The 26,344-nt window shown below is 42.5% G+C and overlaps 1 protein-coding gene across 10 annotated transcripts in view; it reads left to right on the top strand.

Annotated features, from left to right (window-relative positions):
• The window catches only part of LOC133115281 (potassium voltage-gated channel subfamily C member 1-like), a 113,458-nt gene that overhangs the window by 66,522 nt on the left and 20,592 nt on the right, over window positions 1–26,344 (top strand). For 3 of the 10 annotated variants that reach the window (XM_061225121.1, XM_061225122.1, XM_061225123.1), the window contains exons 4-5: window positions 9,566–9,760; window positions 19,375–26,043. In XM_061225121.1, coding sequence (XP_061081105.1) covers window positions 9,566–9,760; window positions 19,375–19,523 — 344 coding nt within the window. In that variant the 3' untranslated portion in view covers window positions 19,524–26,043. Of the gene's footprint in view, window positions 1–9,565; window positions 9,761–16,385; window positions 26,044–26,344 lie in introns of those variants that run through there. The other 7 variants (XR_009705616.1, XR_009705617.1, XM_061225125.1 and 4 more) reach the window with 6 other exon arrangements.

The raw sequence follows: 26,344 nt of genomic DNA, 5'->3' as shown, positions 1-26,344 counted from the left end.
TGTCACCAGATATTCCCGCTTTAAAGGACTGTTGCTTGTCGAGACTTGAGTCTGGAGAAAAGGGACTGAGACAGCTCTTTTCCTTGGGAAAGTATCCCATACACAATCACCATCAAATCACTAACCTTCAGACGCACCTGCTAGCAACATACCACCACTCAGCCATGCATCGAAAAGCACACTGGACATACACTCACCGAGCACTTTACTCAGTATTTATTAGACTTATTTTTTAGACTTCTGCTGCTGTAGCCTATCTACTTACAGTTATGATGTGTTCTGTGTTCAGAGATGCTCTTCTGCATACCACTGTTGTAATGTGTGGTTATTTGCATAACTGTCACCTTCCTGTCAGCTTTGACCAGTCTGGCCATTCTTCTCTGACGTCTCATTAACAAGGCGTTTCTGTCTGCAGAACTGCTGCTCACATTTTTTCCCATTCTGATGGGTGATGTGAACATTAATTGAAGCTCCTGACCCGTATCTACATGATTGTATGCATTGAACTGCTGCCACACAATTGGCTGATTAGATAATTGCATGAATAAGTTGGTGTAATAAAGTAAATGTTTCTTATAAAGTGCTCGGTGAGTGTATAAACAGCCATACATGACCAAAATTCATACTGATGATGTCTGGATGTGATTCAAAAAATAATATTCAATTCTATTTATTTTTGTATAGTGCTTTTCACAGGAGACTGTCACAAAGACGCTTTACGGAGTAACACAGAAGATAATTAAACATATTAGCCCTAAGCCCCCAATAGCAAAACAAACTCCAGAAGTTGCTGTAATGTGTTCAAATTGTTGTTAAGTGAGGTGTCCATAGGGCCTGTGTGCCATATGGCTTTCCTAAGGCAAAATCCCACAGTGGGAAAGAATAAAATTTACATTCATAAATTTTGGGATTTCAACTTTGAAATGTCATCAATTAACAACCCTGATTCTACAGTACATGAAATAATTGGTAGCAATGTCTAAAGTTGATTAGATACAATTTGGGCATGGGATTTTGGTGCCTGTGGTTCTCTGCATGACGCTGGCTGCTCTCCTGTTTTCAGTTACAGAGCTCCGTGTAACAGGCTTTCCTATGATGGAGATCTTATCTGATCTTCACAGAGTGAAGTTCTCATACAACCGTCCTAGAAAACTAAAATGGAGGGCATACGCTGGCCTTGTCATTGACAAAGTGTGAAAAATGAAGTAACATTGACAGTGAAGTGGAGCCTTAAATTGATGCATCGACAATTTTGATTTTGATTCCACGTGTCATCAGCCGAAAATAATTCTCCGCAGTAATGCACAGTATGAAGAATCACAATATGACGAAATGACCAACATCAGACATCAACAGCAGAGGGCGAAAGATACTTGCTTTTGCCAAATATTCTCGAATTATCTGCTGAGGATCACTGCATTGATTTTAATGTGGCTGTTTTGAAATCATTTATTTGGCAACAGAAAAAGCCACTGTCCAGCATAGCTGTCACAAAGAAACTGAAGACCTATTTTAAGAAGGGAATGAAACAGACTTGCGCGTATTTGTGCGTTAGCGCATATTTTCCTCTGTGTGTGTGTGTGTGTGGACATGTCCGTGAGTGAGTCTACCCTTTTCACTGCATCTTTAATTAAACAGACATATAAGCCATAAAAAAATGGCACTCATTTGTGAAAATTGAATTTTGACACTAACCAAATGCAGCTCTGGACGCACGTGGGGATCCAATAATCTTTGAATTGCTACTTTCGATTTTGGCACCTTAGCGCGGCGCACAATATAAATATTTGGTTGTAAAATGGGGTTGTCATACAGCAGAGTTGACGGAACACAGAAATGTAATTAAACTTATACGGGGGGATTATGCCTGTCGAGAGGCTTGCCGGCATATAAAATGGATTTAAATCAAAAGCACACCCACCCGCTAATCGTTCTTGTACCGAGGGGTGGCTTCGCTTGGGGTTGGGGGGTGGGCGTTCGGGTTTCCCCCGGAGGACAGCCATCTTCCTCGCTAAGCTGGAATTTATGATCGCCTGATGAGCTCATGTTGCCGTCTGTCAAGTATAAATACAGTGAAAAAATTAAAACATCAAAATTAATCCAAGGACGATTATACTAACCGTCAGTTAGTAGGCTCTACTAACTATCCAATTATACCCCCCCCCCCAGAAACTCTGAATGTCATGAAGTCAAATGCGAGCAATTTCAGCTGCAGTGTTTATCACCTGACGCGTTACTGCGCGTTTCATCGAAGCAGTGAGCACCCATATTCAAAGATACAGCATAGTGTTTTTGGATTGGGACGTCGGGGAGGTCACTATGCATACTGTGGACGTGGTGTTGGACTCTTCTGAACAATTGCAAGTTCTAATATGAGCAACACAAGTGATGGAGATCTTTATGAATTTGTCCAAAAAATACTTTATATGTTATACAGTGAAATCAGCAAGTATTTGGATAGTGACTTCTGCACATTAAATTTGAAATGAAACAGTGAATATATAGCTTAAAGTGTGGTCTGTCACCTTTAGTTTGAGGGTATTTACATCCATACTGGGGGATCTGTGTAGGAATTACACATCTCTTTTTACACCCCCCCCCCCCCCCTCCAGGGTGCAGGTATAAGAAAGCTTTCAGTATCTAGTCTTGATTCTAGGCTTTTGATTGCCTTTGGAGTCTGTTATTGGTGTCTGTCAACATGAGGAACAGAGTTTTGCCAATGAAAGTCAAGGAAGCCATTATGAGGCTGAGAAACAGTCAGAGACATTGGCCAACCAACGACCAACTGTTTGGAACATCTTTATTCAATGCTTTATTTCAAATCCCATGTGCTAGAGTGCAGTACCAAAATGACAGAAATTGTGTGAAATTACATTACATTACAGTACATTACATGGCATTTAGCAGACGCTCTTATCCAGAGCGACGTACAACAAAGTGCAAATTAAACACAAGAACAAGCGCAAAGAGGACCTGAGAGGACAATATAGTTCCGAGTCCTAGTGTAAACAGAAAATCAGAACCCTTTAAGAGTGTGTGTGACTGTGCATGCGTATGTAGCTATCACAATTAATCAAATAACTCAAATCACTCAATTACAAAAAATCCTCAATTAAAAGTTTTTCCATCAAAGCTGGATTTCATTCATCTTCTGGAAGTGCATTCATCATGGCAGCACTGGCAGGGGGTTCTGAGTTCAGCCCTGGTAAAAAAAAAAAGGCAAATCATTTCTAAAGTCTAATTTCTCAAAGTAGCAACATATAGTTGCCTGCTGCTAATGCAGCCTAAGGTATTACAGCACAGCATTAGCTAACTATTGAAGGAGGCTAAAGCTGAGCATTCTTTCCATAACAGCACAGCGTTAGCTAACTATCGAACTGGGCTAAGGAGAATGTGAAAGGAATGCCTACTGACTTTTCAAAATTTACCGGTTATGGGAGCCGTGGTGCAGCAGGCTAAGATGCAGTGGACTTGCGGTTGCAGTTTGTTGCAGTTGCACACCGAAGACCGGGGTTCAATTCCCAGTCCTGCCAAAAGCCAAGTTTGGCCGGCTCTCGTGGAGCGACATAATTGGCTCGCTGCTCCAGAGGGAGGGACTTGGCAGGGTTAGTGGATCGCTGCTCCAGAGGGAGGGACTTGGCAGGGTTAGTGGATCAGAGGGAGGGGCTTGGCAGGGTTAGTGGATCAGAGGGAGGGGCTTGGCAGGGTTAGTGGATCAGAGGGAGGGGCTTGGCAGGGTTAGTGGATCAGAGGGAGGGACTTGGCAGGGTTAGTGGATCAGAGGGAGGGGCTTGGCAGGGTTAGTGGATCAGAGGGAGGGACTTGGCAGGGTTAGCGGATCAGAGGGAGGGGCTTGGCAGGGTTAGGGGATCAGAGGGAGGGACTTGGCAGGGTTAGCGGATCAGAGGGAGGGACTTGGCAGGGTTAGTGGATAGCTGCGCACAACAGCACCCCGGGCGCCTTGGAATCATGGTCACGAGCATGAGACAAACGGCTTGAAGAAGAAGTGTTGTTCTCCTTCGGGCCGCCGAGGGACAGGGTGTGGGCGGTGTATCTAACACTAACTCTAATTGGATTAGATGGGGTACAATTGGCTACCAAATTGGGAGAAAAAGGGAAAAATTTGAAATAAATTTATATAAAAAAATAAAATGACAAGAACACAGATATCAAAACAATCTGTGGTTCTCTGGTCGATTGCCCCAATTGGTGTTGAAGGTGTTATAAAAACACTGTGAAAGTATCAAAACACACAGTCCCAAAATAATTCCACACAATCCGTATGAAGAAAACTTGCACTTAAACAAGCCGTTCGGAGCTCCGTTAGCTAGCTATCTAAATGAATATAACCAGAAATAGTCTAATCGTCCTTAAAAGGCACTCTAATTTAACTGAACCTAACATTACTAAAATATTTCCATTGTCTAGCCTGTAGGCCCGCGGCACAAACTACAGGGACAGGGGAGTGGTTATCCTCCTGTCACTCACTATGAGGAGAACATTCTGAAGTGGTTGAAAATAGGACAATAAATTTAAATTTAACACGCATATTTCTCCAAAACTAAAGAATTTAATATTTTCATCATGTTTCTTCAATGCTCTCTTGTGCAAATAGCCTAGAAAGTGTGACCAACCACCATGTTAATTCTTTAATTCTTTAATGACAAAATAATTATGAATAGCAGGCAACAAGCAGTATGAACATGACAGAAAATATAAACATATTATGGAAATTTATTTAAGTTATCAAAACAAATGTTGGCATGTCACTATTGGAAAACAATTTTCATTTCAACTAACATCCAGATGAGGTAATATTACATTACATTATTGGCATTTGGCAGACGCTCTTATCCAGAGCGACGTACAACAAAGTGCATACCCATAACCGATAAGTTCGCTGAAAGACCCTAGAGGAAAGTACAATTTCAACTGCTACCTGTACAACAAAGATAAGGACGAGGGCCAATTTTTTTTATTTTTTTTTTGAACAAAGAAACAAACAACAGAGCAAAAGTGACCAAAGTTCACTATCCAAACACTGCTTACCTAGCTAACTAAAAAGACAGATACACAAAGCAAGTCACAGAGACAACAATTAAGGTTCACAGGGAGGTAGGGAGGGATGGGGAGAGGTGCTGCTTGAAGAGGTGTGTCTTCAGCTTGCGCTTGAAGGTGGGGAGAGATTCTTCAGTTCTGACCTCAATGGGGAGTTCATTCCACCACCGTGAAGCCAGAACAGACAGTAGTCGTGAGCGTGAGGTGGAGGTAATATCTATTGATTTAGATAAAATTTACATTTGTCTTTGTATATAGAGCTTTAATTAAATTCAGATGAAAAAAAATACACGTGTGTGATATTACATATTTCAACACCAACCTTGTCAGCACAGATAGTTGACCTGGGGTTGTGTTTGCTGCGGATAACTCATAACCTCTAGTAAGAGAATTATGAAAGGCTCAAAAAAATCATGATGGAAGGCTATGAAATAAAATAAATTGATATTTTTTTGTGGCTGACAGTACATGTGAACTAGACCAATCTTTGGGGCCATGTACTGGAAAAATTTATGCAAGTTTCTCATGACAAATGTAATTATGGTTAAGCAATCCATTGACGCGGCGGCACGGATGGTGCAGTGGGTAGCACTGCCGCCTCACAGCAAGGAGGTCCTGGGTTCGAATCCCCGTCGGCCGGGGCCTCTCTGTGCGGAGTTTGCATGTTCTCCCCGTGTCTGCGTGGGTTTCCTCCGGGTACTCCGGTTTCCTCCCACAGTCCAAAGACATGCACGTTAGGCTGATTGGAGAGTCTAAATTGCCCGTAGGTATGAGTGTGTGAGTGAATGGTGTGTGTGCCCTGTGATGGACTGGCGACCTGTCCAGGGTGTATTCCTGCCTTTCGCCCAATGTATGCTGGGATAGGCTCCAGCCCCCCTGCGACCCTGATCAGGATAAGCGGGTTCAGATAATGGATGGATGGATGGCAATCCATTGACTGTAATCTCTATTGTTTGTGATGAAGTGGCCCATGAAAAATATGAGAGACCTCTCGGATCCAATCTATAATTTCCAGTAACTTTTACATCTTATAATGTTAGTACAGCAGTTAAATATTTTCTACAGTAAAATGTATTTTCAATGCACTGTGGGATACTCATGCCAGAATAATGTCCAGTGTTTGCACAATTTGATATTTCACCAATGTCGAGTGTCATCCGGGTAGCTTTAGCACACTCTTTTATACAGCTATGGTCTTGGACATACTAATGCTATTTTGACATCCTAAATACTAAGATAGTATGTGGTTTCGGATTCTGCCACAGTCACGAAAACAGCCTGTTCTTGGTAAAGTTCAAGAACTCATACACTGGAGAATGAGAATGTAAAACTGGATTGAGATTGTTACTGAAAACTGCACATATGCCTTCTTCAAGAAGGCTTCTTTTGGATACCTAGTGTATGTGTGTGTGTGTCCTTGTTGACTGCATGTGTGTGTGCATGTGTGCATGTGACTACATGTGTGTGTCCTTGTTGACTATGTGTATGTGTGTGCATGACTGCATGTGTGTGTGTGCGTGACTGCCTGTGTGTGTGTATGCATGACTGTGTGTGTGTGTGTGTGTGCATATGTGCGTGTGACTGCATGTGTGTGTACTTGTTGACTACATGTCCGTGTGTGTGTGTGTGACTGCATGTGTGTGTGTGACTGTGTGTATGACTGCGTGTGTGTGTCTGTTTGTGCGTGACTGCGTGTGTGTGACTGTGTGTATGACTGCGTGTGTGTGTCTGTTTGTGCGTGACTGCGTTTGTGTGACTGTGTGTATGACTGCATGTGTGTGTGTCTGTTTGTACGTGACAGTGTGTGTGTGTGTCTGTTTGTGCGTGACTGTGTGTGTGTGTGTCTGTTTGTGCGTGACAGCATGTGTGTGTGTCTGTTTGTGCGTGACTGTGTGTGTGTGTGTCTGTTTGTGCGTGACTGTGTGTGTGTGTGTCTGTTTGTGCGTGACAGCATGTGTGTGTGTCTGTTTGTGCGTGACTGTGTGTGTGTCTGTTTGTGTGTGACTGTGTGTGTGTCTGTTTGTGCGTGACTGTGTGTGTGTCTGTTTGTGCGTGACTGCATGTGTGTGTGTCTCTGCGATGTATTGGGTTATTATATTATTGTATTATATATATCCCAGAGCTAAACAGGGAATGTTGTACATATTGTGAATGTGTTATTACTTGTATTATCTGCGTTAATTTTAAACAGATGGCTCATCTGTTTGCTCTTCAGAAGATCAGATAGTGTGTAACACCTTTTTCCGTGTCTTTGTTTCCTTGCCTGCCTCTGTCTTTGTAAACTTTGCCATGGGTGGCTTCCGCAAATTGTTGAGCAGTAACTCATGTCAGATTAGATTTGACAGCTGTGTTGGAAGCTATGAGCACAAGTCACCCTGCAGCATCTTTTCTCCTGGCTTTCTCTCTCCTTCTTTCTATCTTGCTCTCTCTCAAATCTCTCACTCACAACTCTATCTGCACTCTGAGTGGTTTTCAGATATTGAGCTTCAAAGATTCCAAAGTGAATGGGCTCCAAGCAGATATGACCTTTTCAGTTGAACAATTTTTCTACTTTTAAGCAGTACTTTTGAGCAAAACTGCACACATATATTTACTGCCCTATAAACAACATATTTATAACAAATTTTTGTCCCGTTACAACCTTAGAATTCTATGGTCTCTAAATTTCTCATTCAAAAAATGCTTTATTGGCATGACAAGATGCATCTTATGTTGCCAAAGGACAGAACATACACCACTGAACACATGAACATATACCACTGAACACATGAACATACACCACTGAACACATGAACATACACCTGTACATACAGTGTACAGAGACATATAGGCCAACCCAAACCGGCCCACTAGTGCGTTTATGGCAAGCTGCAACATCACTTTCTGTGTTCTCCTAATAAATAGTGGAGCTTTTGGTAGGCATTTCAAGTTATAAATTCAGAGCATAGCATCTTTCTGAATTTAGGGTAGAAATGTTCCCTTATGTCCTGGGATTGTCCACCGCTCCCTGACTGCAGTGTGGGCACGCTCTGTCCCCCGCGGGCAGCCTGGTCTGCCTGAGTCAGCCCTTTTCCACGGCCAGGCAGAGCGCACCGAGTACATTCTCAAGGTGTTTATTTGCTATCTGTCGTCCTGGTCAGGTGATCAGCTATAGTGTACAGTTAGGGGCAAATTGCTATGAAGTTTATTCTGTGATTTTGTCAAATATTCCTTTTTTGTTTCATTATTATTGTGTTTTGGTCAAATTCCCCCGAGCTAGGAGGATGTCACTGTCCTGGGGCTGACTATTATTAGTAGCGTTAGGACTTTCTTCATGGAAGGTCCATGAGCAGTTGACCGGGGGCTTTGTAATCATAGCAGTTGGGATTGACTCATTTTTAAATGTTTCAAAATATGTTTCGGCTCTTTTTCTGCATATTAATTAGTGGTGGATATTGGCCTAATTCGGCCCTGCATGCATTAATTGTGGATCATTTTGCAGAGCCCTGCCTCTCTCTCTTGCCCCCCCCCCCCCTTCTCTGGGCAGCTGTGGTGCAGTGTCCTCTCCAGTCAGGCAGTCCTCTCTAGTCCTGCAGTCCTCACTAGCAAGTGCCGTATTTGGGCGTGACCCAGCCCATGTCTGAGGGTCAAGCTGTTCCTGCTGTGCAGAGCAGCGCTGTCAGCGTTTCCTCCGTCGTCACACTTCTGTCCGTGCTGATTCAACCATCACCAAATTTACAAAAAGTCAGCAACATATTTTTGAAAGTCTGTGATGCAGTGTAATCTGAACCAAGCACCAACATTAAAACATGATGATTTGTTCAATCTCACCTCTAATGTGCATCAATGTCAACTCAACCTGATATCAGTCCAGTTTTCACTCGCTTGGCCCAGAGGGGCTCTTTCCAATCCCTTATTTTTCTCCAATTTTGTCTCTTCCTTCCTCCTTTTCTTGCCCCTAGCTCCACCCATCAGGGGAGACTAGGAAAAGTGGCAAGGAAAATAAATGAAAAAATAAACGTGAATTAGGCAAATGGAAGTGATTGGAATGAGCTGTGTGGCTCACTCCTTCCCAGCCTGCCTCACTCTCTGAGTGCAGTGCATTGTAATGGCGGGCATCGTTACGTGTGCAGTACAGTGAGTACAGTGCTGTGCTGTATAGCTCTCCTCCTACACACTGATCTTATTGTAATGACCGGTGTTACTGTGGCAAACTAACATTCTCCTTCTGACTCCCCCACCTCCTCCATACCCTCAACTCACCCCCTGACTCCTTCCATGTCCTCCTCAAACCCTTACTCCTATATAACCACCACCTCCTTCCCTCCTGCACCTCCTTCCCTCCTGTTCTCTCCCTGATCTCCTCCACTTCAACTCTCACTCTCCTCCTTCTCCTTCCCGTTCCTCTCATTGCTTCTGCTCCTGTCCTCTGCGTCCTTTTCCTCCTCTTTACCCAAATCCTGAATGGACCCCCATCTCCTCTCTCTGCTCCCTCTCCACGCTCCGCCCCCCTCTGGCCAATCCTCAGACTCCAAGCAGAATGGAGACGCCGCCAATGCAGCCCTGGCCAATGAGGACTGCCCTACCATCGACCAGGTGCTGGGGCCGGACGAGAAGAGCCCGGCGACGAGCGCGGTGAGCCGCGAGCGCTTCCCTCACGACCGCGCCTGCTTCCTCCTCAGCACCGGCGAGTTCAGAGCCACTGACGGGAATGTGAGGAAAGGTACGCCAGACCCTGGAGCATGTACACGCACACACACACGCACTGTACACTATATATTCCCTATTCACTACACACTATACACGCACACGCACTATACACGTACTATACACTATACACGCACACACACGTACTGTACACTATACATTATACACTATACACGCACTTTACACTATACACGCACACACACACGCACTATACACTATACACACTATACATGCACACACTATACAGTATACATGCACACACACACACTATACACACTATACACGCACACACACATGCATACACTATACACGCACTATACACTATACACACATGCACACACACTATACATGCACTATACACTATACACACATGCACTATACACACACATACTACACAGTATACACACACTATACATGCACACAAACTCACTATACACTATACACTATACACGCACATGCACTATACATGCACACACATGCACTATACACTATACACACAATACACTATACACACACACGCACTATACACACACACTACATTATACACACATCCACTATACACGCACACACGCTATACACTATACACACATGCCCTATGCATGCACACGCACTACACACTATACACTATACACACACTATACACGCACACGTACTATACACACACACACTACACTATACACACATCCACTATACACTATACACGCACACACACTATACACTATACACACATGCACTATGCATGCACATGCACAACACACTATACACTATACACACACTATACACGCACACGCACTATACACACTACATGCAATATACACACGCACACACTATACACACAATATACACACACTATACACTATACACTACACACACTATACACACACTATACACTATACACTACACACACAATACACACACTATAAACTATAAACACAGACTATACACATACATACTAAACACACAGTATACACACATTATACACATATACACACTATACACACGCACTATACACTACACACACTATACACTATAAACACACACTATACAAATGCATACTATACATACACTATACTCATACACATTGTACACACATTATATGCACACTATACACATACACGCTATACACACACTATACACTAAACACACACTATACAAATGCACACTATACATACACTATACTCATACACATTGTATACACATTATATGCACACTATACACATACACGCTATACACACACTATACACTATACACACAATCTACACTATACATATACATGCTATACACACTATACAGACACTATATGCACACCACTATACACACAGGCCCTATACACACACTATACATGCACCCATACACTATACACACTATACACTATACACACAGGCCCTATAAACACACTATACATGCACCCATACACTATACACACTATACACACACACACTATACATGCACCCATACACTATACACACTATACACTGTACACACAGGCCCTATACACACATTATACACAATAAACACACACAATACAAGCACACATAAACTATACACACACACACTATACACATGCCAACATATTATACACATACTATACACACATACAGTAGTGTGCAAATATGTGGGCACCCCTGGTCAAGAAGCCATTTACAATTAATATCTAAGTTAACAGAAGCAAACCTGAGCTCTAAATGGTACAATGTTGAATATGACACATTTTAAAGCAAGATTACTTTTTTAATTTTTGGGAACCCTGTCAGTTAGTACTTTGTAACTCCTTCTTGGGAAACTATAACAGCTTGTAAAAACAGACTTTCAATTCTCGCCTTTGGAAGTTTTCACCATTCTTCCTGGCAGACCATCTCTAGCTCAGATATATTCTTCAGCCTCCTTGCATATACAGCATGTTTGAGATCTCTCCACAGATTTTCAATAGTATTCAAGTCTTGGGACTGTGATGGCCATTCTAAAACTGTCTTTCCTGGAGGTACTTCATGGTTGATTTTGAGGTATGCTTTGGGTCATTGTCTTGCTGGAATACCCAACCACTCTTCAACTTCAATGTCTGGACTGAACTTTTTAACATTAGGCATTAAAATTTCTTGATATTGGGTGGAATCCATTCTTCCTTCCACTCGCACAATATTCTTCTCTACAAAGGCTTATCTCTTGTTTCTCCAAATATATCTTCTTTGGAGGTGGCCAAAAAGTTTGATTTTTGTTTTGTCAGTCCAAAGTACATTGTTCCAAATGTGAAATATTTCCCATGTTCTGTACCATTTAGTACCATTAGAGTTCAGGTTTGCTTTTGATCACATTAATTGTAACAGACATTAAACCAGGGATGCCCAAATTTTTTCTCTCCACCATATACACACATATGCTATACAGACACTATACACATATACACACACAAACTCTGCCCAACTTTGAGCCTGTAGAGATTACAATGTTTTTGTGGGTGTGTCCACTCTTGCCGACTGGATCTATACACATACGCATGACACATACAGACATATGCACTATACACATGCACTATACACATATACAAGCACTGTGGCACACACATACACTCTATACACAAATGCACTATGCACACATATGCACTATATAAATAATCACTATACACTATGCACACATACAAGTGCTGTGACATACTCTGTGCACACATACATACTATAAACACACACTATACACATATGCACACTATACACACATACACACTATACACATATGCACACTATACACACACATGCACACACACACACACACACTATACACATACTATACATACATACATGCTATACTGCTATACACACATATTCACATCCACACACTATACACATATATACACTATAAACACATACACCCAATACACACACTACACACAAACACTATACACAATACACTTACAGTATATGCACATTATTTAGTAACACTTTGTACCTATTTAGCTATGTAGAAAACAAATCATTATTAGTTATATTTTTCATTACTTTCAGATTTTTATTTCTGTTATATAAATATGTAGGAAGGCGCCAGGCTATAGCATTAGTCTCTAAGGGGACATGTACCGGACACCTAGGGGACCTGTACTGGACACCAGTAGTGGTCTTTCTTTTTCTGTATTTTGCTATAGCCACTCTAGCCACAGTGAAGCCACTCTAAGCCACAAAGCAAGCTTGGTATGGTCTATGGCAGGGGTTCACAACAAGGGCCAATACATTTCAGGATTTTGCGCCAACTTGGTCCAGTCTTAATTTATTCATTGGCTCAATCATATCTTATCTGACATGTGTATGAGTACCGGCTACAGTTGCAGACTGTCAGTGTATCCAAATGATTTTACTGTGCTCAAGTACAGGCTTGAACCAGAGTAATTTATAGAGCTGTCAGCAAATTAAATAATTGGTTGGAACAAAAACCAGTACGCAGACCGGCCCTCGAGGATGGGAGTTGTGCACTCCTGCCCGATGGTATTTCAGCTTACAAAAAAATTTAGTTTAATTAGTTTATTTTGTAATACAACATGCTCACCTGTGCCTTGACTACCTGAAACTCACTACACATAGGCTACATGACAAAATGTATTTACAACATTCAATCAAAATCAGCCAATTGTTTCTTCTGATCTACCTTAATTAAATGGATTGAATAATTAATATACATGTTAAAGACACTGATCATAATCATTATAGGGCTAAATGTAACTTGTTTTAATATTACTGGAGATCATGTGCTAGAAGAAGAAAAAAAATGGCTCTTGGCTCTCAAGGAAAGTACTTTTAACAATATATTTTTTAAATGATCACTGCATTAATGATAAATGTTCTTTTGTTATTAAAATGTATCTGGCTCTTTATATACATATATATATCTACATATATATGAAGTTAATTTCTTTGATTTAGACAGTTTATTATGTGTATTTTTATGGGACTTGCTTTTCAAATGGGCAATGGTGTTCAGTTATTTAATATGAGATATGAAATAGATGTGTCCGAGGTGTCTGGTACTCGTCCCCCCCCATGAGTGTCCGGTAATAAGAGCTTGAATCTCTGAGAATGGGTTTGGGGAAAACCCTACCACACAACAAGAGCCATGCCTGGTGTAAAGACTGGCCATGACCAGCTTGAAATGACCAGCTACCAGCTTGAGCTGGTCAAACCATGTTGAGTATAGAGCCGGTCTGAACTGGTCTGAACTGGTCAACCAACTACCATCGGTTTCAAAACCTAGCTTGAGCTGTTTTTTTTTTTTAGCAGGGACATGATTTGCCAGTACGCATCATAACCAGCTAGCTGGCAAGTTTGCTAGCATTAATGCTTAGCCTAGCTAGTTGCTAAAATCTCTGCTGAAAACAAGCAGCAGCTAAATTTGAAGTGTAGAAGGGTCTTAGTGTATACCATGGCAACACGCAAAGTGTTCCCTAGAAAGCGTCTATAGACATACACACTACACACACTCTACACACACACACATGCACATACACGGACGGACACACATGTACACACACTATACACACATTTGCACGATACACACACTTTACACACATACGCACTATACACTACATACACATACACACATAGGCACACATTACTACTCCCTGCCCAGTTCCCTTTCACCCTTTCAGGCCTGTAGGTAGCAGAATAGTCCCACAAGTCTGGTTCCTCAGTAGAGCTGACATCATCACGGGAAAGAGACAGGTTTCACTGAGCATTAGACTCCCCCCCCCCCCCCCCCCCCCCCCAACTTTTAGAGTCGCTGTTATTCCCAGACCAGGTGAATTTCCTCTGTGCTGGTCCCATCACGGCCCCTGTTCCCTGACATTCCGCAGTTCTTCATCTGCATTCCCTTTTCCCATGAGACCTCTCCCATTCTCTCCTATCCCTTACCAACCATCCACCGTTTGCTCTCCCATGGGAGAGTGGGGGTGAGGAGCTCAGCCCCCCTGACTGGCTGTTTCGGGCTCTCTGGTGGACAGATATCCAAAAGGGGACAAGCTCCCTGTGTTACCTTCCTGAGTGGAACGGTCATGGATCCCACAAGGAGAGGCTGGGAGGTCTGTGTTTGATCAAACAGGAACGCCATCTGTTTAGTGCTATACGGACCCTGGCATGACACCATGTGCACCAGCAGCGCTCAAATCAGATGGACCAAGCAGAGCGAACAGGCCATTGCTCACTGTAGCTGTCTGTAGATAGAGCGCTGACTGTAGCTGTCTGTAGATAGAATGCCGACTGTAGCTGTCTGTAGATAGAATCCTGACTGTAGCTGTCTGTGGATAGAACGCTCACTGTAGCTGTCTGTGGATAGAACGCTCACTGTAGCTGTCTGTAGATAGAACGCTGACTGTAGCTGTCTGTGGATAGAATGTTCACTGTAGCTGTCTGTAGATAGAATGCTGACTGTAGCTGTCTGTGGATAGAACGCTCACTGTAGATGTCTGTGGATAGAACGCTCACTGTAGCTGTCTGTAGCTGTCTGTAGATAGAATGCTGACTGCAGCTGTCTGTAGACAGACCGCTGACTGTAGCTGTCTGTAGATAGAACGCTGACTGTAGCTGTCTGTAGATAGAACGCTGACTGTAGCTGTCTGTAGATAGAATGCCGACTGTAGCTGTCTGTAGATAGAATGCTGACTGTAGCTGTCTGTGGATAGAACGCTCACTGTAGCTGTCTGTAGATAGAATGCTGACTGTAGTTGTCTGTAGATAGAACGCTGACTGTAGCTGTCTGTAAATAGAATGCTGACTGTAGCTGTCTGTTGATAGAATGCTGACTATAGCTTTCTGTAGATAGAACGCTGACTGTAGCTGTCTGTTGATTGAATGCTCACTGTAGCTGTCTGTAGATAGAATGCTCACTGTAGCTGTCTGTAGATAGAATGCTGACTGTAGCTGTGGAGAACAGGTGGATGGTAAGTACTGTAATGCTTCAAACTGTACGCCTAGAGAGAGATTCAAGTGTGAAAAAACTCATTGGACCACTATTGGGAGTTTAGCATTGAACCTTCAACAGTGTTTATGTAAAGAAAAATAGCATAAGGGAAATATCAGACTGCTCTGGTTATTTGCTATATTTTCATGTCATGACCATTGTGGCATTCAACATTGACCTCATACGCAGCCTGTGCTGTACTGTGTTATATTGCATTGCCTCTGCGGCAGCCCTGCTGGGCTATAGCACACACGCATCCTCACTGCAGTGCCGTACAGTGCAAACATGGAGCTTGTTTTCTGCTCTTCTCTTCCTCTGCATCTATCTGTCCTTCTTTCTGTCCTTCTTTCTGTCTTGCTCTTCCATCTCTTCCTCGCTTGACATTCATCGCTCTGTTGGTCATTTCTCTCTCTCTCTCTTTCCTCTCTTCTCCGCACCCCATCTTTACTTTTCCTCATCCCGCTCTCCCTCACCTGTTTCCTCTCACCTCCTGGCTCCCTCACTCACCCGCTTCTCCTTCTCTCCGTCACACTGTTTCTCCCCAATCCCTTCATCCTCTCCTCGGCTTTAAACCAACCTGTTTCCCAAATGCACCCCCATTTACAACTTATAACCCCCCCACACATGGTTCACCCCCAACCCCCACCCCACTCCACCCCTGTCCTCTCCTTAAAACCGACTCCTTAAATCCCCAACACAAACACCAGCAGCAGCAGCAGCCAGCCTTCCCTCCCCTGAGGAATGGTTCAAGCCGGAGGGGCCCCTGTTACAACATGACCTCAATGCAAACTCTTCCTCTTCCTGGATCAAACCATAAAACACAGAGGTAACATCACACTCTCACACACTTGCTTATGCACACACTCTCACACACTTGCTTATGCACACATTTTCACACTTGCTTATGCACACACTCTCACAAACATGCACATATGCACACTCTCACACACGTGCACAAAAACACACTCACACACAAAGGCACATGCACTCACTAACACTCACATACATGCACAACAATGCACATACACACAAACTCACACAACTGCACATAAACGCACATACACACACAGACACACACTCACACACATGCACATGAACTCACTTAAACACATACACACTTCAAAGCGTTCATGAAATGGTGTGAGATTAAAAATGCATGACAATGAACTGCAAGTGAATGCTGTGCTAAAATCTTATCCTATTTTATCTACTGTGGTCATGTCTATGACTTAATGTATCAAGAATGTATTTCAGAGGATTTGTTTGTTTGTGTATGTGTGCTTGTGCGTGTGTGCGTGTATGCGTGTGTGCTTGTGTGTGTGTTGCAAATACTGCGTTTACATGCCTAAGGCTGGGTTAATGTTGCCATTTCTAAACCCAGTCGTGTTTATGTGTTTAATCCCATCATTTCCCCAAATTTCCTCCCTGCCCATTTGGTTCCTCCACCCACCGCACTAACCCAGCCCACGGCCCGTATTTGATGAATTCACACTCTCAGCTAGCCACAGCCATAGCCACAGCCATAGCCACAGGCTAGCTCAGAGTGTGGGTGGAGCACAGGTCATGCCAGCGTGGGGAACCCCAGCTCTGCTCTGAGCGAGTCCGCCCATGAAATGTTGATGACTAATTGGTCCCTGCACTTAAAAGCGCTGCGTTAAAGTAGACACACAATTAAGCAGCGATCTCCTGCGGGAATGCACAGCCCGCACCTTACACTGCTACACAGCTGCGTGTGTATGGCTGTGTGTGTGTGTGCTGTGTGTGTGGCTTTGTGTGGCTGTGTGTGTGGCTTTGTGTGGCTGTGTGTGTAGCTTTGTGTGGCTATGTCTGTAGCTTTGTGTGGCTGTGTGTGTGCTGTGTGTGTGCTGCATATGGCTGTGTACGCTGTGTGTGTGCTGTGTGTGTACTGTATGCTGTGTGTGCTGTATGTATGTGTGTGTGCTGTGTGTGTACTATGCTAGGCTGTGTCTGTGTTGTGTGTGTACTGTGCTTGGCTGTGTCTGTGCTGTGTGAGTGTGTGCTGTGTATGGCTGTCTGTGCTGTGTGTGTGTGTGTGTGTGCTGTGTGGGGCCATGTGTTTGTTGTGTGTGCTGTGTGTGGCTGTGTGTTGTGTGTGTGTTGTGTGTGTGTGCTGTGTGTGGCTGCGTCTGTGCTGTGTGTAGCTGTGTGTTGTGTGTGCTGTGTGTGGCTGTGTGTTGTGTATGTGCTGTGCGTGTGCTGTGCGTGGCTGTGTGTTGTGTGTGCGGCTGTGTCTGTGCTGTGTGTAGCTGTGTGTGGCTGTGTCTTTGCTGTGTGTTGTGTGTGTGGCAGTGTGTGTGTGTGTGTCTGTGCTGTGTGTGCTGTGTGTTGTGTGTGTGGCTGTGTGTAGCTGTGTGTTGTGTGTGTGGCTGTGTGTTGTGTGTGTGCTGTGTGTTGTGTGTGTGTGCTGTGCGTGGCTGTGTCTGTGCTGTATGTAGCTGTGTGTTGTGTGTGTGGCTGTGTGTTGTGTGTGTGCTGTGTGTGCTGTGTGTGGCTGTGTGTTGTGTGTGTGCTGTGTGTAGCTGTGTGTTGTGTGTGTGCTGTGTGTGGCTGTGTGTTGTGTGTGTGCTGTGCGTGTGCTGTGCGTGGCTGTGTGTGTGGCTGTGTCTGTGCTGTGTGTAGCTGTGTGTTGTGTGTGGCTGTATGTGTGCTGTGTGTGGCTGTGTGTTGTGTGTGTGGCTATGTGTGTACTGTGTGTGGCTGTGTGTTGTGTCTGTGCTGTGTGTAGCTGTGTGTTGTGTGTGTGTGTGGCTGTATGTGTGGCTGTGTGTGTGCTGTGTGTTGTGTGTGTGGCTGTGGCTGTCCTGTGTGTAGCTGTGTGTTGTGTGTGTGGCTGTGTGTAGCTGTGTGTTGTGTGAGTGGCTGTGTGTGCTGGATGTGCTGTGTCACATTATGTGTGTTGTCTGCTGTTGTCATAGCAGTGTCACTCAGAGGTAGTGTGTTGTCTGATGTACTTTGTGTTGTTGTGTCTTCCCTCCCAGGTTGTGTCATATCGTGCGTTTGTATGTCGGCTATTGTTGTTCTGTATTATATTGTGTTGCCGTCTTCCCGACTCCTTTTTTGTGTGTTGTATTTTGTGTTTCCGTCTCTTTTGTGCGTTGCTATTGCCCCCTCTTTCCACCCCTGGTATTTACCCTGGCGGGGCGACTGCATGACTGCCAACACAGGCTTCTGACACGAGGTCCCAAATTTCAAGAAAGCCAACATGCCAAAAACAAACAATAAAATGACATTGTGATTTATTTCACGCGTTAAAAACCTCTGCTTGCTGCAAACAGTTGATTATTGCTGTGTTCTGAAAAGGTGGAAGCGTTTAAACGGAGCCGTGCCCCGTCTCCCTCCCCAGGGTGAATGCACAGAGGTTGTGGTGCTGGTGGTGTTGGTTGTACCCAGACCACCATTTTGAGGTGGACTGAATAGTATTCCGTTACTGATGAACGACCCAGGCCCCGCCCACACAGGAGGACTCTGCTCTGTGGGCGTGGCCGGGCGCCTGTCACGTTGGGGCGGTAACAGGCCGCCGCCCTCATTAGGCCAATGCCATTGTGTGCGTCTCACGGCAGTCTGGCGGCTTTTTGAAAGCCGAGCGAAATAAAGGGGAGATAACCTCCGTTCCCATGCCACCGCTGCATTCTTAATGAAATACTATTCACTTGACCTTCCACTCCGGTGCTTGAGTCCTGCGTGTGCTGCGGACACTGCCTCCTGCACAGTGGTCTCTCAAAGGGGCGGCGCGCCAGCACTCACAGACTGAAGCACTCACTGATATGCCCACTGAGACCCCCGTGCTACTGTGTGACGGAATGACGGACGGACTGACTGACTGACGGGGCACGTTGCCGTGGGGATGCGGAAGGTAAGTGGGCGGAGCCGGAGGCTGAACTCGGCAGGCGGAAGCTGCTTGATTGGTCTGCCCTGACCCCCCCCCCCCCCGGAGCAGAGAACTTTAAAATGAGAGGCCAGCCAGCACAGGTGGAAAGTTTGGGTCAGAAAATAAAAATTCCTGCTGTGTGTTTCTTCCACTTCCAGCCAGCTGATTTCACTCATTAGCTGTGCCTCCTGGCTGGACAATTGTGCTAATGAGCAAATCCAGGTGATTGGAACAAAACACTGGGTAGGACTTTTACTTTCTGAACTTAGCAAGACTGAATGCAGTGACTGTTCAACGCATTTGCCAGTGACGTACATTAATTTGGTAGAGAGAGCATACACTGGGCAGATACACAAAATTTGGAGACCAGTCATTCACCTGCAGGAGTCCAGCAGCAACAGCAGAAAAACACTGACCGTCTCATTTTAAAGGAGCTCTCTCCTTTAATCCTGACCTGGTTTGCCTTGATGTCTATCTGCTGAAAGTTTGTTTGCTGGTTTGTCGCTCTTTTGACGTTTTCTGTGTGACATTGTCCCCTTTGACCTCACTTGACCGAACAAATAGGACAGGGGTCAAAAAAGGTCAAAGGTTATAAGGTTGTGTCAGTTTTCAGCTGACTTTCAAGTCCGTTTCTTTCCCTTTCAACACTTTATTTGACCATGTCGTGCCTCCTCTTGTGTGTTTTGTTTTTTGTTATTGTTCATGTGTCCTTTTGAAACTGTCAGTGGATGGTGTTTGTGTGGTTGTTTGTGTGGATGGTGTTTATGTGAGTGTGTGGGTTTTTGTTTGTGTGGCTGGTGTTTGTATGGGTCTTTGTGTGAGTATTTGTGTGGATGGTGTTTGTGTATTTGTGTGGGTGGTTGGTGTTTGTTTGTGTGGATAGGGTTTGTGTATTTGTGTGGGTGGTTGGTGTTTGTTTGTGTGGATGGGGTTTGTGTATTTGTGTGGGTGTTTGTGTATTTGTTTGTGTGCTTGTTTGTGTGGCTGGTGTTTGTGTGCATGCTTGTGTGGATGGTGTTTGTGTGGATTGTATTTGTCTATTTGTTTGTGTGCATGTTTGTGTGTATGGTGTTTGTGTGCATGTTTGTGTGTATGTTTTTGTGTATGTTTTTCCCTGTCTATCATTTTGTGTCCCTGTCTATAAACATCTGTCTGCCTGCTGTTCCCCCTCCTTGTCCTCAGAACTCCCAGAACATCCTCTCCCACATCTTCTTTTTCCTTTTCTTGCTCTTTCTCTCTCTTTGCCTCCCTTCTCCATTCCCACTGTTGTCAAGTAAACAGTGGAAGAGAGCATTCTGGGACTTGTAATCAAAGAATTGTGGGAAAGAAAATAAAGTAGTTATTTGAAAAAAATACAAATAATTCCATTTGAGTTGAAAGAATTTTATTTAAATAAGCAAATAGAATGAATAGATTCATCAAATAAAATCAAATAATAAAATGCCCTTCAGCCATGTTCCCGCGATGCACTGCCCTTAAATGTATTTAATACATTATTATTATTATTATTATTATTATTATTATTATTATTATGTTTATTTCATTTTTTTATTTCTTTTAAATGCAACAAACTATTTATTGTCTTAATACTGGTTCATCTTAACCAGTCAAGACCTCTATATCTAAAATCAAAACTTTGACTCCAGCCTTTGAAACACTGCGGAAAATGAATGTTTTGTGACAGAATTACCAACAGACCAAAAAGCAATACATCTTTGTCCAATAAAAGTCGAGTAAAGTCCCCCTTCAGGGCATCTTGAGTTCAAGGGTTGTTGAACACAAGCAGCTAAAATGCACTTAAGTCAATTTTCCAGTTGAGAGAGAAGCTATAATATTCTAGAATGAAACAAGGCAGCGCTTTAAGGCTACATTTACAGTGTTCTAAGAATATTTCGTTAAATATCCCATTTTCTTTTTTTTTTGCCTTTAATTTGCTTGTAAGCATGAGTTTCTTTTTTTCTGTCCTTGGGATTTACCCTGTGGCATTACAGTAAATGTTTTTCTAACTGCTTAAAAAAACATGACACCAGCACATAGATAGGTCGGTCAAACCTGAAGAAGCATGCCCCAGAACTCCCTCAACACTGCTGATGTAGCCTTCACGCTGACTGCTTTGCGTCACGTCTGACAGCCTTTGGGGGTCGAGGCGGTGTCATAGTTTTAACTGATTTCATTGAATTTGTAAGGTTGAAGCGTAATTGATTTCTTCTGTGAAACTCTGGTATTGCTCATTTTGCTCAAAATACCCGCAACATCAGACAAACATTATGGAATAAAATGACTGTATGTTGAGTGCTTACTTACTAAGTACTTTGTGTAGATTTTTCCTCGAGATTCTTGGGTTAACCATAGTGTCAGAGGGAAACCGATTACGCTAAAATTAAATACCATGAGGTCTGCTCTAGCTATTTTATCGGTGCCAGTGATTTCATGGCACTTTCGTACTGGGCCTTACAGTTATATATCAGTGTTTTACTTCAGAAAATACACATAATATTCTTGCTTTTATATGTGCAATTATATGCACATGTTGTAAAAAGTACAAAAAAAGTATACAAAAAGTAAAATACATGGATAATATTTCTTAATATATGCAACATATTTTGACAAACATGAAAATACTGTGTCATATTTCAGATTGTATATTTTGACATTATATTGTAATATTGAGATGCTTTGACTGTGAAAATTGATTGATAATAATTGTCCTTGATAAATAATAAAGTCCCGAATGGAAAAGGCAGCTTTATTCTGCATTGGCTGCGTCATATCATGAACTGTTATAGGCAGCCAATGACATTTCAGTATCGGCAGGGAATTGAAACACATTCCTTTAAGAGAATGTTGGAATTCATTCACAAGAGTTTTATTACATATTCAGTGATGGATTACTTTATTATCTTATATTATTATTATAAGGAGAAGGTTGTCAGTAAAATTAGGGTGGGTTTCATTCATATCAGTGCAAACCAAACCTGTTGGCTGTTCCACTTCAGACATGGACTCAGTGGTCATTCCCGGTATGTATTTATCTGTTCATGTGCTTCATGGATGTAGAGAGTGAAATTGTGAGTGTACAAGTGCAACAAAGACAGTTTTTTAGTTGGGTTAAATCTACACATCTGCAATTCACCGCTCCTACCATTTTATGAACACAAATATTAGAAAGTATAAAGTATGAAGACACACACACACACACACACACACACACACACACACACACACACATTCACACACAACACACAACCATAAAGTAGAATAAATGTTACACTTCTGGGTGTGTGTGTGTGTGTGTGTGTGTGTGTGTGTTTACATGCATGGACCAACCTGATGTAGCATACCTGTAGAACTGTTTGCATCTACTATGCAAAGATTCTCTTGTCTATACACCTGTCTGTCCAGTTATGCAGACATCATTGTCTCTATTTATGTTTCTGCTTTCTAATGTCCCAATAAGTTTATTTTTGCTTGTATGTATGTCTGTTCATATGTACTAACCTCTAATGCCATAATAATTCATTGTTTTACTCATTGTTGTTTAACTTGGGACTTTGTAATATACTGTATAGATGTACAGTAATACTGTGGAAACAAACCTACATCTGCATTATATTTGTATGACTCAGTAGCATACAATAATTAATTAAAATTTAATTTAGCAAATATTGATCTGGATGGTAAAAATTATGTTCTACTTTTTACAACTGAAGGTGATTTCAACTGATTTGCAAAACAAATTGAAGCTGTCTTTATGTATTTTTTATCATTATTTATTGAAGCAGTTTAGTGCTCACTGGAATTAATGAATAATAAGTGTGAAAGAGCTCAAAATAAACAGAATGAATTGCTCAGAATTCAGGACGCATCATTGTAAATTTGAAATGATCTCTTATCTGTTTGGCTATTTTTCAGCTCCAGAGCTAATATTTGCACGTCTACATCCCTGTCCCCATGCTTCTCCATTGCCATCCCAGTTTAACAGTCATTTCTCATCCCATTCTCAGGACACATGTACAGTGTAACCAAAGTCTGATTAGAGGTGGGTATCTCTACGCCAACGAGGGGGGCATGGCAGCATTGAGAACATTGCGCTGCTTTTGAATTAATTTCATTCAAATCTGTCCTTTCTTTGTGATGTCACATTCAGTTGCTCTTATTGGTCTAGTGCTGACCTAAATTACGATAAAGTTAAATCTTACTGGCTAGCGTTAGCAGATGTACCAGCATTCAGTGATGTCACAGTGCATTCACCTGGAATCCAAGAATAGTAGTAGGTGCCATCTTGTGCTCACTGCAAAGCTTTGTGTGACACTGTCATTGATGTCGCATGGCACCAGTTGAAAGGGTTGTGTGATATAGTATAAATCAGGCTTTAGAATATGCAGAAATTAAGTTATGGAGGGTACTTTTTTATTCTTCTTAGGATAAAGTAGGATAAACTCAATTCCCTGCCTAGGTAGGTTTTCTTGCAGTTTATTTATAATGCAATAGAACAACAGACCGTGTCACGTTAAAAATGCCTTGCACATCTTTTGCAATGTTTTTTCAAAAGTCAGTGTTCTAGAACATTGCTTTCAATTACCAGTAGTGATTCTTACACCTGCATTCTAATCACATATTTCTGCTCTCACACCTTAAAGGGTTAAATGAAAAAAATACAAATAAAATAATTGAACTGAATGAGACCTAGAATATTTGCGTGTCAGGTGTAAGATGCACCTGAATGCAAGAACATTTTTGTATTCTTATCATACATTTCTCTCACATTTATTCCTAAAGGAATATGTCCATGATAAAACAGTATGTACGGGACTGTAGGGGGGTTCTGTCAGATAGACGGCCAATGGGATTAACAAGAACGAGGGACATCCACCACATAGTCATACGGGACTGTAGGGGGGTTCCGTCAGATAGACGGCCAATGGGATTAACAAGAACGAGGGACATCCACCACATAGTCGGTACCTGATTGGGTAGACTGCAGTTCATTGGATTTTTTGGCAAAACATAATAATATGGTGGACCGTTTATGTACATTACCTTTTTCTTAAACCGTCCTATAGAAAATATGCTTCCAAAAACATTTCAGGCGAGAAATAAGCAATACAGTTGCTTAGTCTTAATTCATATTTGATCTGCAATGCCTAGATTGAAAGCTTGATCAGAGTTCTGTGTGCCGGCAAGCTGTGCTGACATGCACTGCAAGGCTCTTGTTTACACGTCTCATATGACAGGTCGGGACCGCTCATAAATGTTGTCCCTATCTAAGAAAAAATAAATTCTAAATCAGAGAAAATGTTCTCTTAAATCACTTTAAGAACATATCTGTTCATATGAGTGGTTCTTGCATAAGGCCCAATGTCACCACCTTTTTGTCTAATTTAAATTTATACCTAGTTATTTTATCGGTTCGACATTGTGTGTTTTATATATGCAAAGTATGTCTTTGCAAGAAATCATTTCAGAAGAGCGTCAGACCACCTTTTGGGAGTATTTAAGTTTTTAGTCGATGCCTGTCAATTGTGACCTGTAAAATGAAAAATTGAGGCTGGAGGTTCCGTTGAGAAGAGGGGGGAGGGGTTTGTGTGCGTGGTGTTTAATTTAGCCTGCTCCCACTGGAGCATTTCCACCCAATTTTATATCCAAATTTAGTCTATCCACATAAGTGAATATTCATGGAGTTTTCAATGACACAAAAGGGGGCATTCAAAGCACCCACTAAGACTAAAACCATATGAACATGCTGGTATCTGTACATGCATAGAACTACACAGTGCATGTATTACACAGAACACCTCTTCCCTAAGGTTGGCATTTTGGCCTATACTAAGCCTTAGGTAGTTGACCTTTACACCCACCGGCACAATTATGTTTCCATGACATCTGACCTCATTTCCTATTGGAGTTCCCCTGTGACCCTTGCCCACCCAGATCTCTGGAAACTACAAATGTTACCATAAAATCAGCTAATTGTGTTATAAGGCCACATTAGCATTGGTTATAGATTCTATGATGGGATTTTTGAACTGGAAAACCTTAATTATGGCTTGACATTTTGGTTTATATTGTGCACTATATGAATAAATTACTATGTTATTGATATGATCATTATTGATGTCCGATAATGAAAGGTTTACATGTGTTCTAATGGTGATAATAATTTGGATAAACGGCAAGGCTTTAAAAATTAACATTCATTAAGTAAGACATACTTTATATCACATAGGCTCAACAGATAATTAGCTGATTCATATTTCTGGAAATGTTCAAATAGAAATGGAAGAATGCTGAGCTTTAAAATGATCGGTTTGTAACTATTTTTTTTACCATGGTGAATGAATTCAATGTTTACTTTAAAGGTATGAAAAAGAATATTAAAGATATAAAAATGAATCAGAGGGAGCATCGGGGTGTGTGCTGCAGTAGAAAGTGGTGTGGAGTTGCACTGCTCAGGGTATCCTCGTTTATCACCCTCTAGCGACCCCCGCTGGTCGATTGGGCACCTGCGCAGTGCATATGAATGGTCTTCCTCCGACTCCACTCTATGCGGGCTCCGCTGTAGTCTGCATGGATGGTTCAGGCCGGAGACATCATATGTTTCAGAGGAGAACCAGACTGCATCCCTGCACTGCATCCCCGCACCGGCAGTGGGGCTCCACGCATGAGCACAGATGCACACTCATTCAGGCCATTCTAAACTGAGGTGGGAGTTTGACGTGCTAAGGGCCATGCTGGGTGCCATTTATTTAATAAATAATATTTAAATAAAATAATATA

The sequence above is a fragment of the Conger conger genome, chromosome 16 (genome assembly GCF_963514075.1).
Source record: "Conger conger chromosome 16, fConCon1.1, whole genome shotgun sequence".
Lineage (NCBI taxonomy): Eukaryota > Metazoa > Chordata > Actinopteri > Anguilliformes > Congridae > Conger > Conger conger.
The sequence above is the reverse complement of the archived record's forward strand: the minus strand, read 5'-3'. Positions and strand labels throughout refer to the sequence as shown.